We start from the raw sequence: 20555 nt of genomic DNA, 5'->3' as shown, positions 1-20555 counted from the left end.
GGCATTTGCTCCATTTAGTATGTTACGTGAGCACTTTTTGTCAAGTATAATATAAAATAACTTTCTTGATTTGTTAAAATCCAGTGAAATCTGGAAGCTAGGAAACAATTGGTCTATAGACTAGTATATATACAAAAGCAAAGCCCTTCTGTTTGCTTTTGCTTTTCCAAATTTGAGACACATTTGCATTCTTGAACTTAAGCACTTTAGTTACTCTAACTTCAGCTAAAAAGCAAATTGTCTGTGTCACTCAACCAGTGATGCATACAGTTTCATGTAAAACAGGAGGGATGCTTTAGCCACTAGTTCTTCAGTCTTGTACATCATGCAGGCTTCCTTCACATAAGGAATTAGCATTTTCTTCAGAATGGGGTACAAAAGCCATTCCCTTGCAGTCTGAAGAGGGAATCTTGTAAGACAAGCTCCTTTAATTTCATTAAAAGTAGCTGGATACATTACAAGTCGACACCCAAGTTCTTACGTTGGAGTTCACTCTCCCTGTTCTGACTGGAGAACTTTCTGCATTGGTTCATGAAGTTCCCAAGCTGCATATACTTAGAGGCTAGGAGAGTTTTCTGGGCACCTGACTCCATATGCTTTCTGCATTATTACACTTCCGCCTTCCAGACATCTGCTATTTCACTCCTGTCTGACACAGGATGGTGATTTAACCCGTATAAAACTTCTGATATGCTGTGCAACAACTGGTCTTACAGTAGTTTCAAAAGATGCTAAAAGAAAAAAAAAAAAACTTAGGGGAAAACATATTTGTTAAACTCTCAAATTCATGAGGAATTTACCTGAATTGAATCTTGGGTATATTTATCTCAGCATTCCAAAAATCTTAAGCGGGAAGCTTTTGGTTGACTGAAGTTTTCTCTCCAGTCTCATTGGAAAGAATAGGAGATGGAAGAGGAAAAATATATCTGCTGAATTTATATTCTTTGCTTTTCAGTAGTAGATTTGTATCAGTTTTCATAAATCAAGTGAGCATTTTACAGAGGTGTCTAAATTACATGCAGTGAGAAAAAAAAATGAAATTACTCTTTTAAAAAAGGGTGTTTTCTCAATGTGTATTTGCTTCACAGAGAATAGCTAGATATTTTTGCAAGTTAAGTTTGGGCCAATAACTCAAATACTCACGTCCTCAACTTTTTGCAGGAGCTTTTTTTGCTAAAAGAATCTACCACTTGATCCGTAGAGCAGCAATGAATTCCATTACAAGGACATGCTTACAATACACTGCAGATACTAACTCAGACTTCAGCAAGAGTTGAGTTGCAGCAGTAAGGAATGTGAACACAGGCTTCTACCCATTTGAACAGGCACCTCACCCTTGTTAATTAACATCTTCTCATCTAGGTTGTGGTATCTGGTTTTTATCAGTGTAGGTGGACCTAGCATTATGCAAGGACAATAGGTCGGGAACAAAATCTTACGTGCTTTGACAGTTCATGTTTGCCTGAAGGTGTGTGTCTGTACCAGCTTCTTGCAATGAAGTGTGCTAGCTGTGACTGCTCCAGGAAATGCTGCTGTAAAATTTGGCACCAGGTAGCACTGTACCTGTGCAGGGCATTGCAGCTCCATAATCCGCAGCCTGGAGAGCATCCCTTTTGTGATTATTGCTTGGGATGTAGGTTCATTAAAGGTGTCTGCTTTACCTGGATTTTGCTATATCTGATGGCAGAAAAAACTAGTGAGGTTTGTCCTGTTTCTGTAGATTTGGCTAAGATCAAGCTTAAAGAATATAAGAAAAGCTGTATCTGAGCAAAACTTAATACTGGATTCATTTCAAAATCAGAATGGTCAACAAAACAGTGAAATAAAACATAGTCCTAGCAACAAAATTATTTTTTAGTGACTTGTGCCTTTATCACCTATAATTATACGGCAGTAGTTTAATCTGGAATCTGAAGCTGGTGAACTGTGATATCTGTCATGGTGGTTCCCTACTAGTTGTTTTTATAGGCTTTAGCTTCTCAGATATACTGTCTTATATTCCCCTCTTTTCAGAACTGGTAAAGCATGAAGGTCTTAAAAGACTGTTAATATTTGAAACACTTCCTGGGATAATGAGTTTTACTTCCAGACTCCCTTTCTGACAGGAACAGCCTGGCACTTCAGTAGTACCAGTTCATTCAACATAGTTTTCTTGGCTTCGTGGTGTTTCACACATAATGCATCATAGTAAGTGTCACTTAAGTCAATTCTCATCTTAGCTTTTCAGTACACAGCTGGCTCTCTGTAGAGACCACAGGTCATGTTGTTTGCTCACAAGTAATACAGTACTTAAAATCTACCTTATCATCTCACATCCTGCTGTTGTGGTCGACAGGAACTGTTCTGCTTCATTCTTGGTTTTGGCTCTTAGGCGCCTTTTACAAAGACTGGTTGGAGTGCATTGTAAGAGAAGAGGAGGATGGTTTCCCCTGCTTGAGGAACTACTGAATCCACTCTGGGGAAGAGAAATACCCAGAAAATGCACTGTGGCAAGCAAAATATTTGCAACAAGGTGCTGGGAGCATGTCTTCTACTAAGGAGAATGAGAAATTGCAGTGAGAACTAGGGAACTGATGGCTGATCCTCAGGAGAGACTGAAAGAGCTTTCTTCAGTGTTGGAGGAGTTGGACTATTTTATTTCTCTCTTTTTTTTCCTTCCCTGTTTTTTTTTTAATTATTATTATTCAAGCATGACCACTTTCTCTAAACAGCAAATTCACCATGAAATTGCTGACTGTTACAAAAGCTTGCTTATACTTTTCACAGATACCAAGCAGATAAAATACTCAAGCCCATCTGTACTGATGTCAGTGAAGGAGTGTTTGAAGCAGTGGGTTCAGAATTCAGGGGGTGCTGGGTAACTCCATATCAGCAGACACTCAGTGGTGGTTTTGTGGGTGTTTGTGTTCTCAGTTGGGTTTTTTTTCGTGTATGTGTGTGTGTTCTTTTTTGGTTTTGGTGTTTTGTTTTTTTTTTTTTTTTTTTTTGGTTTTTGGATGTTTGGGTTTTTTTGGTTGGTTTTTTTTTTTTCCTGGGGGTGGGGTAGAGATGGGCAACTTTGGAGGGGTGGCTTTCATTCAGATTCCTGTGGTATGATAAGCTTTTTCCCCTAGCAAAGGGAGAACAGGTGTATAGGTTTACGGTTTGATTTCATTGATCAACGGTGTAGCAGTTAGAGCAGTTAATGCAAAACATCACAGCTGATAAACCATTTCCGTTTCTAATATCCCCATGTATACTGGCAACAGGCACAGATACTTTTATGTTATAGCTTAACCTGGATATTAGGTTTTGTATGGGTTTTAAAAGGTGAGGAAAGAAACTGTAATCTTCATTATTAGTTAAGTTAGAGAAGTCAAAATGAGATTTTCTTGATAGTAAAAGAAGGATGAAGAACTTTCTTTTTTTTTGCTGGTGGAGACATGAAATTAGGAGGACTCAGCAAGCAAAGCAAAGAGATTTACAGTAGCAGAGTGCAGATATATTCTACTGTTAGTGAAGGTGCAGTTCATTGAAGGTTAATAATTGTGTCTTTGAAATAGTATAATGGTCTTTGGCATCTGTCTGTTTAGCCCATGTTTCATAAGTAGAAGGTTCAGTTACTGCAACCACTTTGTAAATTATGGTATAGTTTGATTACTGTCACTAAATCCTCCATCCAGTGCAAGCTTTAATTTACAGCAAACTTGCATTGCTCTATCTATTGAGACACACCCTCCCTCCTCAAATTTAAGAACTGTGCAACTACAACAGCGCTTAATAATTTAACCTGTTAACTGAGGATGGCAGAACAGCTGCCTGTCATTGCTTATCATCACTTCAGGTACTACAGATAGTAATTCTTGTCAATAGTTTTGTGGTCCTTGCAGTGTTTGGAGCAGGTGACGTGGGAAGGAGTGCTATGTAAGTGTAGCCTGAAAGTTGAGCTAACTATTTTGAATTCCAAAATTTAATTTGGAGAAAATTGTAATCTACACACTTTATTAGTGATGCTTAACACATTTGTGTTAAAGGGCATGACAAAAATTCTGAAGAGATATCAAAGTCTAAAAAATAATCAGTGAAACTGAAGCATTTATTGTCATGTCAGCTGTTGTAAGCAAAAAGGAAGAAGCCTAAAGCTTGTGTGGAATAAATTGTTAGTATGTCTTGTTACTGAAAAAGCATGCTGTTATTAAACTGTTTGACTTCTATGTTTTAGACATGAAATTCTAAAATTTAATCTCAAACATTTCTTATTTTTTCCTTAAGGTATGAATTCAAATGCAATATATAAATAAAATAGTTTTTGTTGCACATGTCCGTGTACTTAATTCTGTAGAGCATATTATAAAATATAGTACCAGAAAAAAATCTGAGTAAGATTGCTTACAATTTACCAGGAAAAAAAATTTTGTTCTGTTGATTTTAAATAGCTGTGTGCAACCTTTCTTAAGATATAATTATTCAGAGGTTCTAGCACAGGAATAAAAAACTTTGTCTCTTTTGATACTGAAGTAAAATTCTGCAAAACAGAATTTCATTTTGGATAGGTATCATTTTAGAGGGCGGTACAATGCTAGGTAGCCCTTCAGAAAAAGTAATTAATAAAATAATGGAAAAGATGTTAACTAAGTAATTCTTCAAGGTAGAATTTATATATGTTAATTGAAAAAACATGTAATGCAAAGTTCTGTAGTCAGTGTTCATCAGTGTTATGCTCCGATCTGGTTTAATGGGACAGAGGCCAATGCTTGATTTGCTAGAATTGTAACACTTTAAAAATATTCTCTCTGTTTTGACAGGCCAGTTGGAATGCCAAAAATGGAAAAAGTTTACCTACATAACCCTAGCTCAGAGGAAACAATTACATTAGTATCAATATCTGCTACAACGTCACATTTTCATGCATCATTTTTTCAAAACAGGGTAAGTTATTCTGCTTTCTCAAAATGAGCTTTTCCTTCCACCTTCCCACCCTGAATGGCGGCTTGATTTCCCTCCCTTCTTTAAATGTGCTACTTGCTGCAGTAATTACATACCTAAAAATATTCAGATACTGCAGTTCTTGATGTCATGTCAATTACCAAGCAAATTTGAACTGAGCACGAGAAACACAAATCCTGCTGGAAGAGAAGGAATGATACATTGCATGGGAGGGGTGCAGACGCTATGTTGGAAGTGTATACCGTAACTGATGGTTGAACAGCAGATCTCCTTTGTTGCTGAAGTGACTAAGTGTACGTTGCCTTAAAGCACATACAGGAACAAGCTGTTTCTATAATATCTCTGAAAATTGTAAGTCCAGTGAAGTGGTGCTAGTGTGAAGCAGCTGCCCCAGCACACTTAAAACTACTGCAGTCATGTTACAGGAACTTGGAAGTTAAAAAGCACTGTGTCAGCACGGTTAACTCATAACCACATTGCTGTCAGATATAGTCCTCTAGTTTCAGTTTTGTCTGCAGGGCCTGTGGCTTAGCAGAGGCCATGTAAACACCAAAAACTTCAGAAAACATGTCTATAAGCAACACTTCTCAGTTATGGAAGTAGTGTAGTAATTGCCTTTCTCCAGTGTTCTGTAAACTGTCGGTCCAAAATATTTCCGTGATAAGCTGAATTTGTAAGTTTAGAATTCAACATAAAAAATCAATTAAATATGATCCTGCACTAAGTAATAGTTTTAAATATTGGTATTTTAATTATTTTGTTAAGCATTTTTATATGTCTGAAACTTCTATTCTTTTTTTTTCTTTTTTCTTTCCCCCAAATCTGCAATAGACTTTCTAACTTCAGTTTTCCGTAAAGAACACACAGAGATCTTCTGTTGCACAAAAACTGTTGTTCATCTGCAGGGTGGAATGTCTTCACTAAACAGTTTTGCTTATTATTCTGTTTCCTTGCTTTTATTTTTTTCCAGAAAATTCTTCCAGGAGGGAATACATCCTTTGATGTAGTTTTTCTTGCAAGAGTAGTTGGAAATGTAGAGAATACTTTATTTATTAACACTTCTAATCACGGTGTATTTACTTATCAGGTAAGAGAAATTACACTCTTTTAGAAAAAGTTTTGAAGTATGAGTCTATCAAAGCAGTATCTATTATGGCATGCTCAACTATCCAAAGATATTTGCACGACAGTGGATTTGTTTTTTAATCAGCCCAGTTGAAGAAGTTTCCATTCCTGGTGCTTGTTGTAACACAGAGGTATACCATTGTAAATATCTGTAGGGCAGTACTGTAAGCCAGATCGATTAAATTATGTAGGGTTAAAAATCCTCCCAACTTTTTTCTGTGTGTTATTTTAGTGGCTCATTGCAGTGACCTAGCTCATTCCTTAGCTCTGTACTCATCTGATCCAGTGACAAGACAATGTTATTCATTAAGCTGGCAAAAAAATTACTCACTCGAGATTCAGAAAGATAAACCAGACAGATGAGAGAGTCTAAAAAGTCTGAGAAATCCTCTTAGTGAAAGAATATGACTCTTACCTTGGCAGTGTGTTGAAAACAACAAAAAAGCTTCCCATATGGATAGTCTGTTCCATAATGGTATGATTAAAGGATATTTCATATCTTTTTAACCTTTAGCTGGTATCTAGTGTTTTAAGAGTATCGGAAAAAAAGATGGTATTTTGAGTTCCTGTATTCGAAGTATGTCAGTGTAAGTAAGTAGTAGCTAAGAGAAATACTATTCACTTTTCTTTATTTCAGTGGTTTAGCGTGATACTGATTTTAAATGTTCAGTTAGAAGTCTGCTATAAAATTAATTGAAAAGGGTGCTTGGTAGATTACTAAAATTGGTGCACAACATACGTTAGGCTCTGCAAGAATTACATACAGCTACTTAAGCTTGGTTTTCTTTTTCTGAACCAGGTGTTTGGGATTGGAGTACCGAACCCCTATCGATTGCGCCCATTTATTGGGGCACGAGTTCCTGTAAATAGCAGTTTTTCTCCTATAATAAATATACATAACCCTCACAGTGAACCTTTGCAGGTAAGCCTAAGAGAAAAATCATTAAATGCTTAGTTAAATTTATGATGTTAAACTGAAATTTTGTTTATTTTGGTATTTCTTAAAATTCTGTTTGGACTTTAAAGCTATTTGAAGCCAGGTCTTTCATGTTGTGTCAATGTTTTTCTGTTTAAATGCAAATCAGTTATTCTAGAAGTTGTACATTATGCTCATAGACCTCTTAATTTGCTAAATTGAGGTTTTACTGTGGCATTTCCATTTTTTAAATGGTCGTAATTACTGCAAAATAAATAATTAAACTTCAGTGGTAATTAAGACAAATACTGAAGCAAATAAGGTAGAACAGATCTTGTGTTTTAATCCAGGCATGCTTCTTAGCTGCCTTCTACTTGTTTTGCGCAACATAAGGTATCTTTGCGGTGTACCCTTACTACTAGTACCTAGTAAGGTTGACAAGCGTTCTTACGTTAAGACAGGATTGATGTCTGTACCTAACCCAACAAGTAAATGAATAGTCCACTGACAAACATGATCTGATTCTCTTAAGTGATCCACAAACTCTGAAATGCACATAATTTCTATGTTATATATATAATAAATATATAAATAAACAGAAAGCACATAATTTGTAGCAAATCACTGTGTCATCATGAAAAGTGAAATTATAAGATACTCCCATGGTCAAATAGTTCATAACCATTGCATATTATAATACCTGATAACTAAAACAGATCCCTTTGAAGTTGAGGGCTAACATATTCCTGTCATCCATCCTAGGTGGTAGAAATGTATTCCAGTGGAGGTGATCTCCATTTAGAGCTTCCAACAGGTCAGCAAGGAGGTACAAGGAAGCTGTGGGTGAGTAGTCATGTCTTGCAGCGTTCATTGCACTTGTTTGGAGAGGTTTTATTTTGATAAGATTTTAGGTTTTGGGGAGTTTTACTAGCTTTCTTTCTTGTCATGTAATCATAAAAAATACCCCATAAAAATTGAAATGATAACAGGGACTGTTAATTGTATGGTAATAGGAATTGAAGGAAAGGTTTAATTAAAAGAAGCCATCTGTATTGAGCTGTGCTTTTTTTCAAATGAGAGGAGTAAGAAGATTCCCAGTAGAATGAATTACACCTACCTGAGCATTCAGGACAGTGTAGTCTTGATGGGCTGTGAGCTGGATCTACCCACAGGAAAAATATATGGATTTTTTCTTTGAAACTGACAAAGTCCTTCCTGCAAATCACTATGAATGCATATACAGGTTGACAAAGCAGCTGAATGAGCTTAGGGAAGAAGAATCTATTAAGGACTACTAAATAAAACAGCACTGTGTCTAGCTGCAGTAAATCCTAGATCATGAGTTGAGAGTGCCTGGAAACTTTTCTGGAAAATATTCGTACATGTATGCCCCACATTTACTCTTTACTCTTTGTGTCTGCTGTTGGGAATGGTGTAGTGGGTTAGGTTGGATGAACTCATGGTCTGGCTCATTAAATCTGTTTTGTTGTGTTCTTAATGTAGTTTTGAAGTAAAACAGACTGGTATCTTTAAGTGAAATAAATTGCATAAGCATCCTGAAGGTAAAGTATTGGCTTTGTGCTGTATATCACACTGTTGGTAATGTCCAACTAGATGCAAAAACTGTTTTCCTCTTTAGTGAGAATTATTCCTTTTTTTGATGACTGTTTTTTGTCTGGGAGAGACTTTAAAGTCACTGGGCTCCAAAACTGGTGTCTTGATCAAGAGTATCATTACAGTTATTGACAGTTGCATCTATTGTAATGAGTAAAGCCAGGCTATTTCCAAGTGAGCCAAGAAGGACAATAACAAAACTTAATTTCTGGCTTTTCTGGAGGAAGGCCATGAGAATGGCAGTATCTTAGTTTTAGATACAAAAGTTACAAACAAGTCTGAATATAGATCACAAGCATTTTTAAAAAATGCAGGGGAAAGAGTAAACAGATGCTGAGGGTTAGACGTAAACATTAAAATGGATTTTAAAAATTGATGGTCCTAATGTTTTGATATCAGTTTAGTCAAATGGCATTGCTTCTAAAGATAGATAGACCCTTTCTTGTTGTCAAAAGAGCTCAAAGGCAGCGTTGAGTTCTGTAGCCATTAGCAGGTATGTAACGAACATGTTGGAGGCACAAACAAAAGAATGGAAGATTTTTGAATGTCTGGTTTCTTTCTAGTTCTGTTTCTTAAGCATGTAGCTTTTCAGCTTCTCTAGGCCAAGTTGCCAGTTAAAGCAATGATGACATTCATGTGAAGCTTCCAGTCTATTGCATGGAAAAGCAGTTAGGTTAATACCAGTCAGCACTGATCCTCTTAGTTTTAGTATCAGCCACTGGTACTTCAAAACAATAAGGCGACTAGAAGAAATTAAACCAGTAGGAGGAAACACCCAGATATATCATTGTATTGGCTATGCCAGGAGCGCACTGCAGTTAGAAAAAGCTGCAAAGTAGAAGAATATATTTGAAATATGGTGATAGTACTTTGACTAATGGATGTACGTCATAGTCTAAAATTGTTTTGATGCCAAATGTTTGGATGATTGGATGAAGCAGTCTGCATGCAGGATTATTTTTATAATCGCTGTTCAAAGTTACTTCAGGGATCTGACAACCCTTGGATCCCTGGTTACACATATGGAAGAGTCTAATCATATCCTTTTGAAACATTAATGAACGGCTGCATTATGTTAGGTCTGTGAATAAGTGCAAAAACAGAACTTGAAAGCTTCTTCGTTTAGGGACTTACCAAGTAGTAGCAGTTGAAACTAGTTACTTTGATATTCAACAGTTTTCAAAGACTACATCTGCAGTCATGGTGCCATGGAAAATATGGCTTGACCTCCAGAATGGATTGGTATGAGTTTGTACTACAGAAAGTGCAGAAAAGATGTATTAGGCAATCAGTATATGGATTATGCCCTGTCCAGGTTCCTTCATCAAAAGCACAAAAAAGGAGGCCAGGTGCCAACTGAAACATCATCAATTGACACAAGGACTACTCATCAAAAATCCCTACTTTCTGCCATATTTGTTAGCATCTAAAGTGGAAGAAGCTCCAAATTTCAAATCAAGGATTTAATCTTCTATTTGAGGGAAGGAAAGAAAAAAAGAAGAAAAATCCGGTTCCCCAGCCCTTTCTGTAACGTGATGAAGAAGAATATGCAGTATTTCTGAACTAGTCTTGTACTGCAGCTGTGTCCAACATATATAGAAAAAGTTGTCTTTAAAACCCTGAATGCAGATTGGAGCTGATGGAGTAGGCTTAGTAGAAACTAAAACACATTTTGACTTTTTGCTGTAAATTGCTCTGTGATTAATGAACCTGCAGCTCCCCAAGCTTCTGGCTACTTGCAGTTCTGCACTATTTGAATTTGTGTTTAGCACTGAAACAGTATGCCGTCTGTCTGCTTTGGAGAAAAAACAGTTGGAATATGCAAAACCAGTATTTGACGTTACTGCACTCAGTAACATTGTTATGAATAGGTTTTGTTTATAGGTAGATTCTGTTGATGCAGTCTACTGTCTTTTTACCACAATTTTAATACATAAAACTTAATTAAATGGGAGATGAAAGTCCTTTTGCATATACTTATTTTTAATCAGTGTCATATGAGATTGCAACTATCCTTACTAAATTTAATGCTAATGATAAGAACATGCAGCCTATCTCTTACTGCTATTGCAGCTTTTTCTCTTAATACAATTATAGTCAATACTTCTATTGTAAATTTTTTGTGTGGCAGCTTTTTTTGTAATTACCACATTCTCATAGATGTGCTTTGATTATTTATCAGGAAATACCTCCCTATGAAACAAAAGGAGTGATGAGAGCCAGCTTTTCTTCAAGAGAAGCAGATAATCATACAGCCTTCATTAGAATAAAAACAAATGCCTCAGACAACACAGAATTTATCATTCTCCCTGTTGAAGTAGAAGTTACAACAGGTTTGTAGAAAAGTGGTTGGGGTTTTGTTGTAATTTTTTTTTTTTTTTTTACTTTTAAAGTTCTTCAGCTTAATTAACTTTAACTATAATAAGAAAGTGTAACTTTTCTTTTTGTTCTTAAAGCACCGGGAATCTATTCATCAACAGAAATGCTAGATTTTGGTACACTACGAACGCAAGGTAAACTATACTTCTGGTATCAAAAGTATTTGTAAGGAGTAGGGTGGGGAAAGCCCACTTATCTTTATACTATTCCAGGTTGCTTGTGGAATGATGCTTTTTAAAAGCCAGAGTTTCAAAAGCAGGATAATAATGTGTTGCAACAGTGCACAAATGTATTCACCTGCAAGTATAGTTGAGATGTGTACAAGCAAACAGTGCTTTGCACCTCCAGTTAGAAGTCTAGTAATAACATTACTCTTACACAGTTGCACATGGCTTAGTCTTAAAACCATTGTCAGTTTACTGAAGCTGTGAACTTGTTTTGAAATACTGTTTTACATCTGCGTAAATTTAAATAATTCTCAGACACAGGAAATAGTGAAAATGTGCAAAACAATCAAATTTGATACTTAAAATAAGATGTTTTGTTTTTTTTTTTTGGATTGCCACTTAAAAATTTTGGCTTAACATTTCCATTTTAAATTAATACTGTTTAGTGAAAAAAAAAAAATAAATGTGGCAGAAACTAGTAAAACTGAAGGTATCTTTTGAAACTGTAAGAGGGACTCATTACTGAAGAAAGACACTATATACCTTCTTTCAACTAGAAAAGGTAGCTTCTGAAGTACTTTTCCTTGCAACTTACTTAACACGTAAATGTTTTTAAGTAAGATTAGTTTCTGCTGGGTATTGCTGTGTCTGGCAAAATCATTCATCTTAGTATTTTTAGCCTGTTCATTTCTTAATGTGTTAGAAATATGAGCGGTTAGCCGGATCATGTAATACCTACTAATACACATTTTTAAGTGTGTCAAATTGTTGGGACTAGCTATTTTGACTGGCTGTACTGTCATGTTACTCTAACTCTGTAACGCTGAACAACAGTGGATTTGTATGAGAAACCAGCTAGTGCAGATGACTTTGTATAAGGTTCTTATGTTAAAGTAGCCTAATAGCCAGGTGTGTTTTTTGTTCTTTAACAGATCTGCCAAAAATTTTAAATCTGCATTTATTAAATTCAGGAACAAAAGATGTGCCAATTACAGTAAGTTTTATTTCCTTTCAATTTGAAACTTTCTACTTGGCTTTACTTTCTCTCATAAAAATTGATCATTCACAGGTTCACCATGTAGTATCCAGACTTAGAAGCTAGGTGATGTGTGACTAAAAACATCATAGTAAGACAAATAATCTATATGCATGGTAATATTCATTTGCTTCGTAGCCTTATTTTTGAATGTCTGTTTCAGCATTTATAGGCTCTCCTTGCAATATCTGAGCCTCTGGAAGCTTTTATACTTGAGAACAGTAACTCCTGTTCAGTGAACAAGAGATTAATGCAGAGTCTGTGGGATTCTTTGTTCTCATCACACGCTCCATGAGAGTGTATAAAGTGGTTGCCCAACATAATCTTTTAAGATGAGCAAAGAGTAGCTTTCAAAAGCAGATGGTAAAATGGCCCTTGTTTTCTTGAGGTGATCTGCTTTGTAGCCTGAAATAAGAAAAAAGCCTGCAAACACTCTAGAGCCCTTTTCAGTGAGATAACTACAGCTGCACATAAAGTGCAGCCAGCTTCAGAAATCTAGGTTTTGGATTTTTCTGCTATTTTTATTACAGAATTCTGACTGTAGTCTGGTAGTCTGCCTTGGTTCATTCATACCTTTTTCCTGTGTAATTTTTCTCATTGCCCACTATTTTTCTCACTTCTTCCCTCTCGCCTTCCTGTTTTCCTTGTTTTCCAGATTTAGTTGTATAGCTAGCTATACCTTGTCCCAGGGCACTTCAAAAATTGTTGAAGTGTTGAAAAGAAACCAGAGGAGCCAGAAGAATGACTGAAGGATTGGCAAAGGTTTCTTACTGAGCTCTTGGAGAGCATTTCTGTGTTTTTAAAGCTTACAGCTGTAACTGTAGGCAATAGTCTTTTAATAGTAGAGGTCTAACAAAAACTTGAAGTAAGATACTGGAAACTGAGGCTACATGAATTTAAGATAGAAATAGAACACATTTTTAGTAATGAGGATAACTTTCCACTGTGATAATAGTCTATTGCAATACTTCCTAAATTGTTGTTCACTAATAATTTTCAAATCAAGAAACTTGCAATATAGTGCAAACAGTATTAAATTCATCTAAGTCCTAATGCTTATTGAATTAATGAGGTCAGGTGTTTCTATAAGGTCTCTTGTGGCCTTGTAAGCTATGAACCAGCTTCCATGGAGGGTTTTTATTTAAAAAAAGACCTGGATATGATTTTTACAGTCACAGGGATGGTAAATAGATTATTTTTTCAGCACTGTCTGCTGTCTTACATCATGTCCATCATCTTAGATTTGACAAGCTTTTGGCATAGGCACAGTTTTTTGTGTGTGTGTGTGCTTTTCAAATGTGTAATATACTTCCTGAATGCAATGCAAATAACCATATATTCAAACCACTGCTATCACTTCTAATATCTGATCATGTAGTACCTAATTCATACTCCTCCATTAGAGGGGAAAAAAAAAACCAACAAAAAAACCCCCTACTTTTTTTCTTTTAAGCTATGGTCTTTGGGCCGTAGACTGTAAACCATAGACTATGGTCTAATGGAAGGTTATAGTTTGGTAACCATTATACATGTCATGAGAGAACTTTTCTGGGTGAATGACTCTTCTGCAGTGTATCAAAGCGGTAAATTTGGTGGTCTTAAAGCTTTTAGGACTCACTTCTGCAGTAATAAAGTTACCGCATAGGTCCAGATATGATATATTTCTCAGTGTCACGTATGGCACATCAAGCCAATTGTTCTTCTCATTAAGGCGCAGCTTCGTTGTGAAGTTTGTAACCTTTCTAGCATTTGAAGCACTCTGTGAATGTCTGGTGCTGTGCCAATCAAGGAATTTCAAAGTGGTAAGCAAGAGTAAAGAGTTTTGGGAAGGAACTTGGTGAATAGCTTGCTTCTGAGAAAGCGTGAGAAATGGATTTCTGACCCTTTAAAGATACAGTTTAAAAGCTGCGAGACAGAGCTCTGTGACAAATTTCATCTTAATGTCAGAAGAAAAGGCCAAGGCTATATTTAGCGTGTATTTAAGCTGGGTGCTGGAGGAACTAAATATCTTCAGGTCATCTGTGTATGAGAGTCTGCTCATGCTGTTGCCAGAGTTGTAGTTGTTCTGCCTTTAAATACTTAGTCATGCTGTGGTCCAACAAATTGGTTGAGGAAAATAAGAGTGAGTCACTTGACTTTCTTTTTGAGTATTAGAACTCTTTATAAAAACTTCCTTAATTACATTTTGGTGGGTTTTCTCCATTAGAATAGTGTCTGTTTCGGGACCAGATGAACTGTTGTCATGCTGCAACAATTAAGTCACACTGTCAAAAATCTAGTAAACATCGATTGTTGAACAGTTTCATTCTAGAGAAGGGATAAAAGAAAATTTTGTGTTTCCTTAAGACAATTTAAGCTTACTTGATTGCTGAAAGCAAAGGCACATATAAAAATTGAGCTCCTGATCATGTTTAATTCATGAAGAACCAGGAACTTCAGGACACCCGTATATTGAAGCTGAGTTCTGTCAGTTTGAAAATAAAAGTGTTTGTATAAGAAAGTATTTCCTTCTGTCACAATTCACATACTTTAGAGCAGATTGTTTTTTCTTTTATCAACCTGCAAGAAGTAGTTTACTTCTGTCTTATGTCTTCAGTTTGCACATTTGAGTGCACTCATCTCAAAGTTATCAAGGCAAAGTTACCTTAAAGGATTAAAATCTAGTTTTTTCCATGGCTGTTCTGGATGGTGCTTTATGGTGAAAGTGAACTTTAGTTAGGATGTGCCTCTGTTGATACTGAAGGCAGAGTTACTACTGACAAAATAATTGTAGAAGTGAATAAAACAGTACAGAGGTGGTTCTGACACTAGTTGAACCAGCCTTAGTCTGCTGCCACAGGGCTTTTCCCTCTTGCAGCAGGGAAGCTGTGTCTTTTCTATCTGTAAGCAAGAGTCTACAGCCTACTCAGTCTTTAGAGCAATATGCTAGGTGGACAAGCCAAAACTGTGTTTGGGACTCTGCTGACAGGTAAACAGTGTGAATGAACATGTGCCTGTGTTTCAGCCCATACTCTTCCTCTCATTAGTTTATTAGAATACCTGTAGTCTGAGAGTCCTTAAACCTCTGAAGTCTTTCCCAAAAATTGCTGCAATAGCACAAGGCTTTCTCCCCCCTCTGTGTTCTCTAGAATGTTTAAGGTCCTAATTTTTTGACCTTACATTGAATATTGAATGTATCTTCATACAGCAGAGTCAGGAATTTTGACTGGGACACTGCATGGGAGAGCTATGTGTTACTGAAGCATGTCTATTTTAAATTATTCTTTCCCACAGAAGTTGCTGTGAGATTTTCTGAGAATTGGTGGTATTAGATTCTTGGTGGAAATTGTTTTGCATGTATTCTCATGACCTGGCCATATTTGATGATTCTTAAGGTGCATCTCAGGACAAGATTTGCTTGGGCTTTATTTGAAATAGGTTAAAATTTGAGGAAAGTGAAGATAAAAAAATTCTTAAGGATGTTTGGTTTTCCTTTATAATTCTGTGTTTCCTTTCATAGAATGCAATCAAGCAACAAATGAGAAATGTGCATGACATAGTTAAGACATTTGTAAATGCCTTCCTTAACTAAATTCAGTAGATGTAGACATGAGTAAATACATCTAGGTTTGTTACACTTGTGATTTAAGAAATACACCTCTGAAACCTGTGATTTTTCTGGCAACAGGGTGTTCTTTTGAATATTTCAGATTTTATTTACTAAATGAAATCAGCATAATTTCAAACATCAATAATTAAAACCCCAGCCTTTTGCATGAAAAGAGCTACTAGAAACAGTTATCCTTTCTGCCATGCAAAAGTTGTGAACTTGATTGCAGCTTTGGTTTCATCTGCTTTAAGAGGTGTTCTATTTTAAAGACACCTCAGGGTCTCAGTTTCATACAAGGAAATTGTGATAATTATGAATTGAGTCGTGAAGAGAAACAGCAAATATCTGCACCATGTGTAAGCAGATGGTTGGCAAAGGTCAGTACTATAAATCCAAATTACAAAATTTCTAGGTGAGTTAACAGAGATTATTGATTAGCTGCAGGAGCAGTGCTGCTTGTTCCCTCTAAGGATCACATGGTCTGCAGAACTTAGTTATGTATGCATAATTTTATGGCTTTAATTTACAATCAAGGACAGCTTAGCTTGGTGATTGGTTTGTACTGCTAGCTGTCTGCCTTGCTTCTCTCTGACCAAGAAAGGCTCAGCTGCTTGTGAAGCAGGTGCTAAACCTCTGCAGCCCAGCATAAGGTTAACCAGCACTCATTTCACTTTCTTTAATACAGCATCCTGTAATTTGCAGTAGCTTAACAGCTGCTACATGAGCAGCTGAGCTGTTCTTGCAGCAGGAGAAGACAGCTGGGAGGGAGGAATTGTGGCAGCCATCCTAATTCTAGGCAAAACAAGAATAAGAGCATTTAAATGGTCCATGCCCAGTTTTTCTCCATGGAATCTAGATAAAGAGTTTGCTAGCAATCTTTATAGAGTCTTCAGATGTTGACGTGGAATCCATAATCCTGCCGGATAGCAATGAGTATCTACAAATCAGCTCTGGCTAATAACTGACACAATTGCTATTCCAGTAATACCCAATTTACCTTTTCCATTTAGTTTAAAACAGTAATCCTCAGATACAAAAGGCAATCTTGTATAATGTTGGTATAGAATGAGTGTCATCTGAAGTTTACAAAACCGTTCTCTATACAGTTATTTTTTCTTTTCCTGTGGCAGCTCTGCAGGCTTAGCATGGGATCAGAGACAAAGTACATGTCTGTATCATCACCAGTAATTACACAAGCCAGTTAACAGCTTTGTTAATGAGTGCGCCAGAAACAAATAGTCTAGGTATTGTAACCCTGCAGCATTAAGAATAAAAAAGAACTCTTAATTTAAATAAACTTGTTTTCTATGTTATTAACATGTTTCTGGCCATGCTCTCACTTCATCCAGCATTCCCAGGGAGAACTCTGTATTGCCCAGTTTGCTGCATACTGATTGAGGAATTTGCAGGACCTAAAAAAAAAAATCCAAAAGCCTCTTGTAATGCTGCTTTGTTATAGGAAAGACAGAGCTGTAAACTCAGCCAAAACTAGTTGCAGTTGTATCACTTTGAAGGATACATGAAGGCTGCACAGTATGATGACTGACTGATAAATTTACAGGTGCTTCATATTTTGATTATTTGCAGAGTGTTAGACCTACACCACAGAATGAAGCTATAACAGTACATTTCAAGCCCGTTACGTTAAAAGCCTCTGAAAGTAAATATACCAAAGTTGCAAGCATTAGCTTTGATGGTAAGTACTACTCCTGTCTTAGAACTTGTCAAGTGCTTCTTAAAACTTGCTGAAACTTCCATTAATTATTTTCACTCTCTTAACAAAATGTTATTTGTAATTTTGAGAAGGAATTGGAATTTTCCTACGTGGAAAAGCCTTTTACAGTTCTTTAAAATTCAGTAATTTCTGAAGGGATTGTCTCTGATTGGAATCGGCAACTAACATAAGACTGGTATATACTGGTGAGAAGAGAAGAAAGTCCTCATTCTTCTATTAAACATAAGCAGTATTCTCATGTTAAGACCCTTGATTATTTAAAACATATTGTTAGCCTAAATAGGCATTTGTTTTTGAGAAATCCTAACAAACCAGGATGTGCTCCTCACACTAATGTATGTTAGAGGAGACTATCCCTTGGATTGCCCTTTGATCCTTTCCAAAGTTTAAAAAAGAATCCAAAACGTTATTCTAAAAAAAAAAAACAACAACAAAACATTTTATGTTGGAATGCCCATGGAAGCAGGGCTGTGTCACGCTCTTGAGCACATTACTGTGAAAATTGGCTTATTTTATTTTGCTGTCTTGAATTCATATTAAAGAAAAAGGGTAGTGAAGGTGGGAAAACCTTTTACTGATACCTTTCCTACAAAGATATGTTATGTATGCTGATACTGACTTTCACTCGTATCTTTATGAAAGAAGCGTTGGGTCATTTTTCCCCTACACAGTGTGACTGTAATACTATGCTGACTTTTTGTAGAAAGGCACCTCCATTTTTATAGAGACTTTAATCAACGGTTAGAATGCTGTTGACCTACTTGTTGCAGTAAATCTCTCTGCCTGGATTGCTTTAAAATGGAAGTTCATAGATGCAATGTTTTTCATTTCAGGTACGCATAATTTCAGTAGTTTTATGGACAGAGAGAAGAGAGTTGATTTTTATTATTGGTATTTATTGATTAGCACTTTAGATATTTAATAGCTTACAGTTTGTAAGATGAGTTTTAGATATTCAATAGCTTACATTTTTGTAAGAGGAGTGAAGTATGTTTTAGCCTATAAATAAATTCTGAAATAGCTGAACCTGCCAACCTGAGGTGGTAATATGTTGTGATTTTGAACCTGGAGGGAGTTGTTATGTGAGGATCTACTGAATAACAGATGGTAGGTCTTGGAGGGGGAATGGTAAGTGGGGAGAAATACCCAGTGAAGCTGCTTAATGTGTTTAGGGGTTTGACTTGGCGAATTCTTTTCAGTGAAGCAGCCAGCCCTAAATATTTGCTATTTCAACTGTGCTAGTACATGCAGGAGCTCTGGGGGCTGGTGGTTTGTCCTGACCAGTATTTAAATCCCTTGACTTTTCTGGTGATAGTGCTACCAGGCTAATATTGCTTGTTCTGTGATCTTGGTGCAGACATTGTGAATGTCATTCCTGGTGCTTGTGTAGTTTGGGTTCTTACATGGATTCTGATTCTATTTCTGTGAAGTTTAGCATGTCTTTGGTTTCTGAATTATTAAAATGTTGCTGCATTCCTGGCCTGAATTCCTGCTTGACTGGTAGTTCTGAGTGAGGAGTCCAGCCATCACAAGTTTCTGTTCTGTTAGAGGAGAGATAGGTATATTCCATACTCTTTAAGTGGGGAATTTGGCTCACCTGGGATCTGAATTATCCTCTGCACACCTCCAAGTTATTTGACAGGAACAACCAGGCTTCCCTATCATAGATAAGCTTACTAACTTAGGCAGGTCAACTAACTGGTGTTAAGGAGGAGGAATTCAGGACTCTGATCTCTTCCTAGACTTTTTCCATGTCAGTTGCTTATTGAAATTTCTTTAAGATCTGTTTTTCTCTTCTGTGATACTTCATTCCTGGGCTAGCTCTGTGCTTTTATTATTCCATTCATGCTAGTCTAACCTAACGGATCATTTTTTTGTCTGCTTTAATAACCTTATTTTCTTGTGTGTACAGCATCAAAAGCAAAAAAAGCATCACAGTCTTCTGGGAAAATAACTGTTAAAGCAAAAGAGAAGAGCTACTCCAAACTTGAAATACCATATCAAGCAGAAGTGTTGGATGGGTAAGCTTCCAGTAATTGAACATAATTCAAAAACTAAATGGTGTAAATTAGTTGATGTAGCAGGGAATGTAGCCTTTTTAGGGGGAGAGGGGATATGAAGAGGTGATACCCAACTTCACTGAATCTGGAGCTCATTTAGAACTACAATTTCTTTTTTGTTTGAATTTTTCTGTTATTACGCTAGTAGATGAGGTAGTCTTAGTAATGCATAAACTGGTTTCAGGGCTTGGGTTCAATGTGACCTTAGTGAGTAATTTTTCAGAGTAGTTGAAGGCTGCAGATGAGACTTTAAAAATGCATATTGGAAATTTTTCTGGGTTTGCATTTTTTGTTCTATCACTGTGTGAAGTAAGGGTAGAGAAAATCTTTTTTTTTGTTTTAAGCAAAATTTTGGAAGAACTGCAGTGCTTCCTTATTTTTCGTTATTTATTTGCACAGTATAGCTAAGTTGACTTTAAAGTTGAAATGAGGTGCTACTGTATCAAAAGAACTGACGGTATTTTAAAGGCAAACAAACTAAACCTTACCTATCAGAACTTTTCTGCTGCAGATGCCTGATTTTGTTAATAAGGAATATGCATGATTTGCAAACTATCTTAATATTTCAGCGCTTGCTTTTAGTCCTCTTCATATGCTGAGCCACGTATTTTCTTATCTCAATTGAATTACTTAAAATATCCAATGTCCCTGTAGCACTAATAATATAGGTTCAGCATTCAGTGGGGTTAGGTAACTTTTTTGCTGTTGGATTGAATGAATTCTAGCCCTTTATGGAAGAAAAAACACTATGTTTGAGGAAAATGTTTATTTTTCTCCTACTGTTTTCTTTTAATAGATACCTAGGATTCGATCATGCTGCCACACTCTTTCACATCCGTGACAGTGCTGCTGATTCCGTGGAAAGACTGATCTATCTAACAAACACATTCAGTTTTGCAGTCCTTATACATGATGTTGTGTTACCAGAAGAAGCAAAACCAATGTTTAAAGTAAGCCCCATTTCAGTGAATGTTTTTACCTAACAGTAAATGTTTAAATATGCTGCGC

General features: G+C 36.3%; 1 protein-coding gene across 1 annotated transcript in view; it reads left to right on the top strand.

The window, feature by feature from the left end:
- The window catches only part of TMEM131 (transmembrane protein 131), a 103273-nt gene that overhangs the window by 46529 nt on the left and 36189 nt on the right, over positions 1 to 20555 (top strand). Inside the window, exons 5-14 of the mRNA XM_037376075.1 lie at positions 4785 to 4908; positions 5897 to 6013; positions 6851 to 6973; positions 7730 to 7810; positions 10764 to 10914; positions 11038 to 11094; positions 12060 to 12121; positions 17340 to 17448; positions 19400 to 19508; positions 20344 to 20497. Coding sequence (XP_037231972.1) covers positions 4785 to 4908; positions 5897 to 6013; positions 6851 to 6973; positions 7730 to 7810; positions 10764 to 10914; positions 11038 to 11094; positions 12060 to 12121; positions 17340 to 17448; positions 19400 to 19508; positions 20344 to 20497 — 1087 coding nt within the window. The remainder of the gene's footprint in view (positions 1 to 4784; positions 4909 to 5896; positions 6014 to 6850; positions 6974 to 7729; positions 7811 to 10763; positions 10915 to 11037; positions 11095 to 12059; positions 12122 to 17339; positions 17449 to 19399; positions 19509 to 20343; positions 20498 to 20555) is intronic.

This window comes from Falco rusticolus, chromosome 2, assembly GCF_015220075.1.
Source record: "Falco rusticolus isolate bFalRus1 chromosome 2, bFalRus1.pri, whole genome shotgun sequence".
Classification (NCBI taxonomy): Eukaryota; Metazoa; Chordata; class Aves; order Falconiformes; family Falconidae; genus Falco; species Falco rusticolus.
Note: the sequence above shows the minus strand (reverse complement) of the source record. Positions and strands in the feature narration are given on the sequence as shown.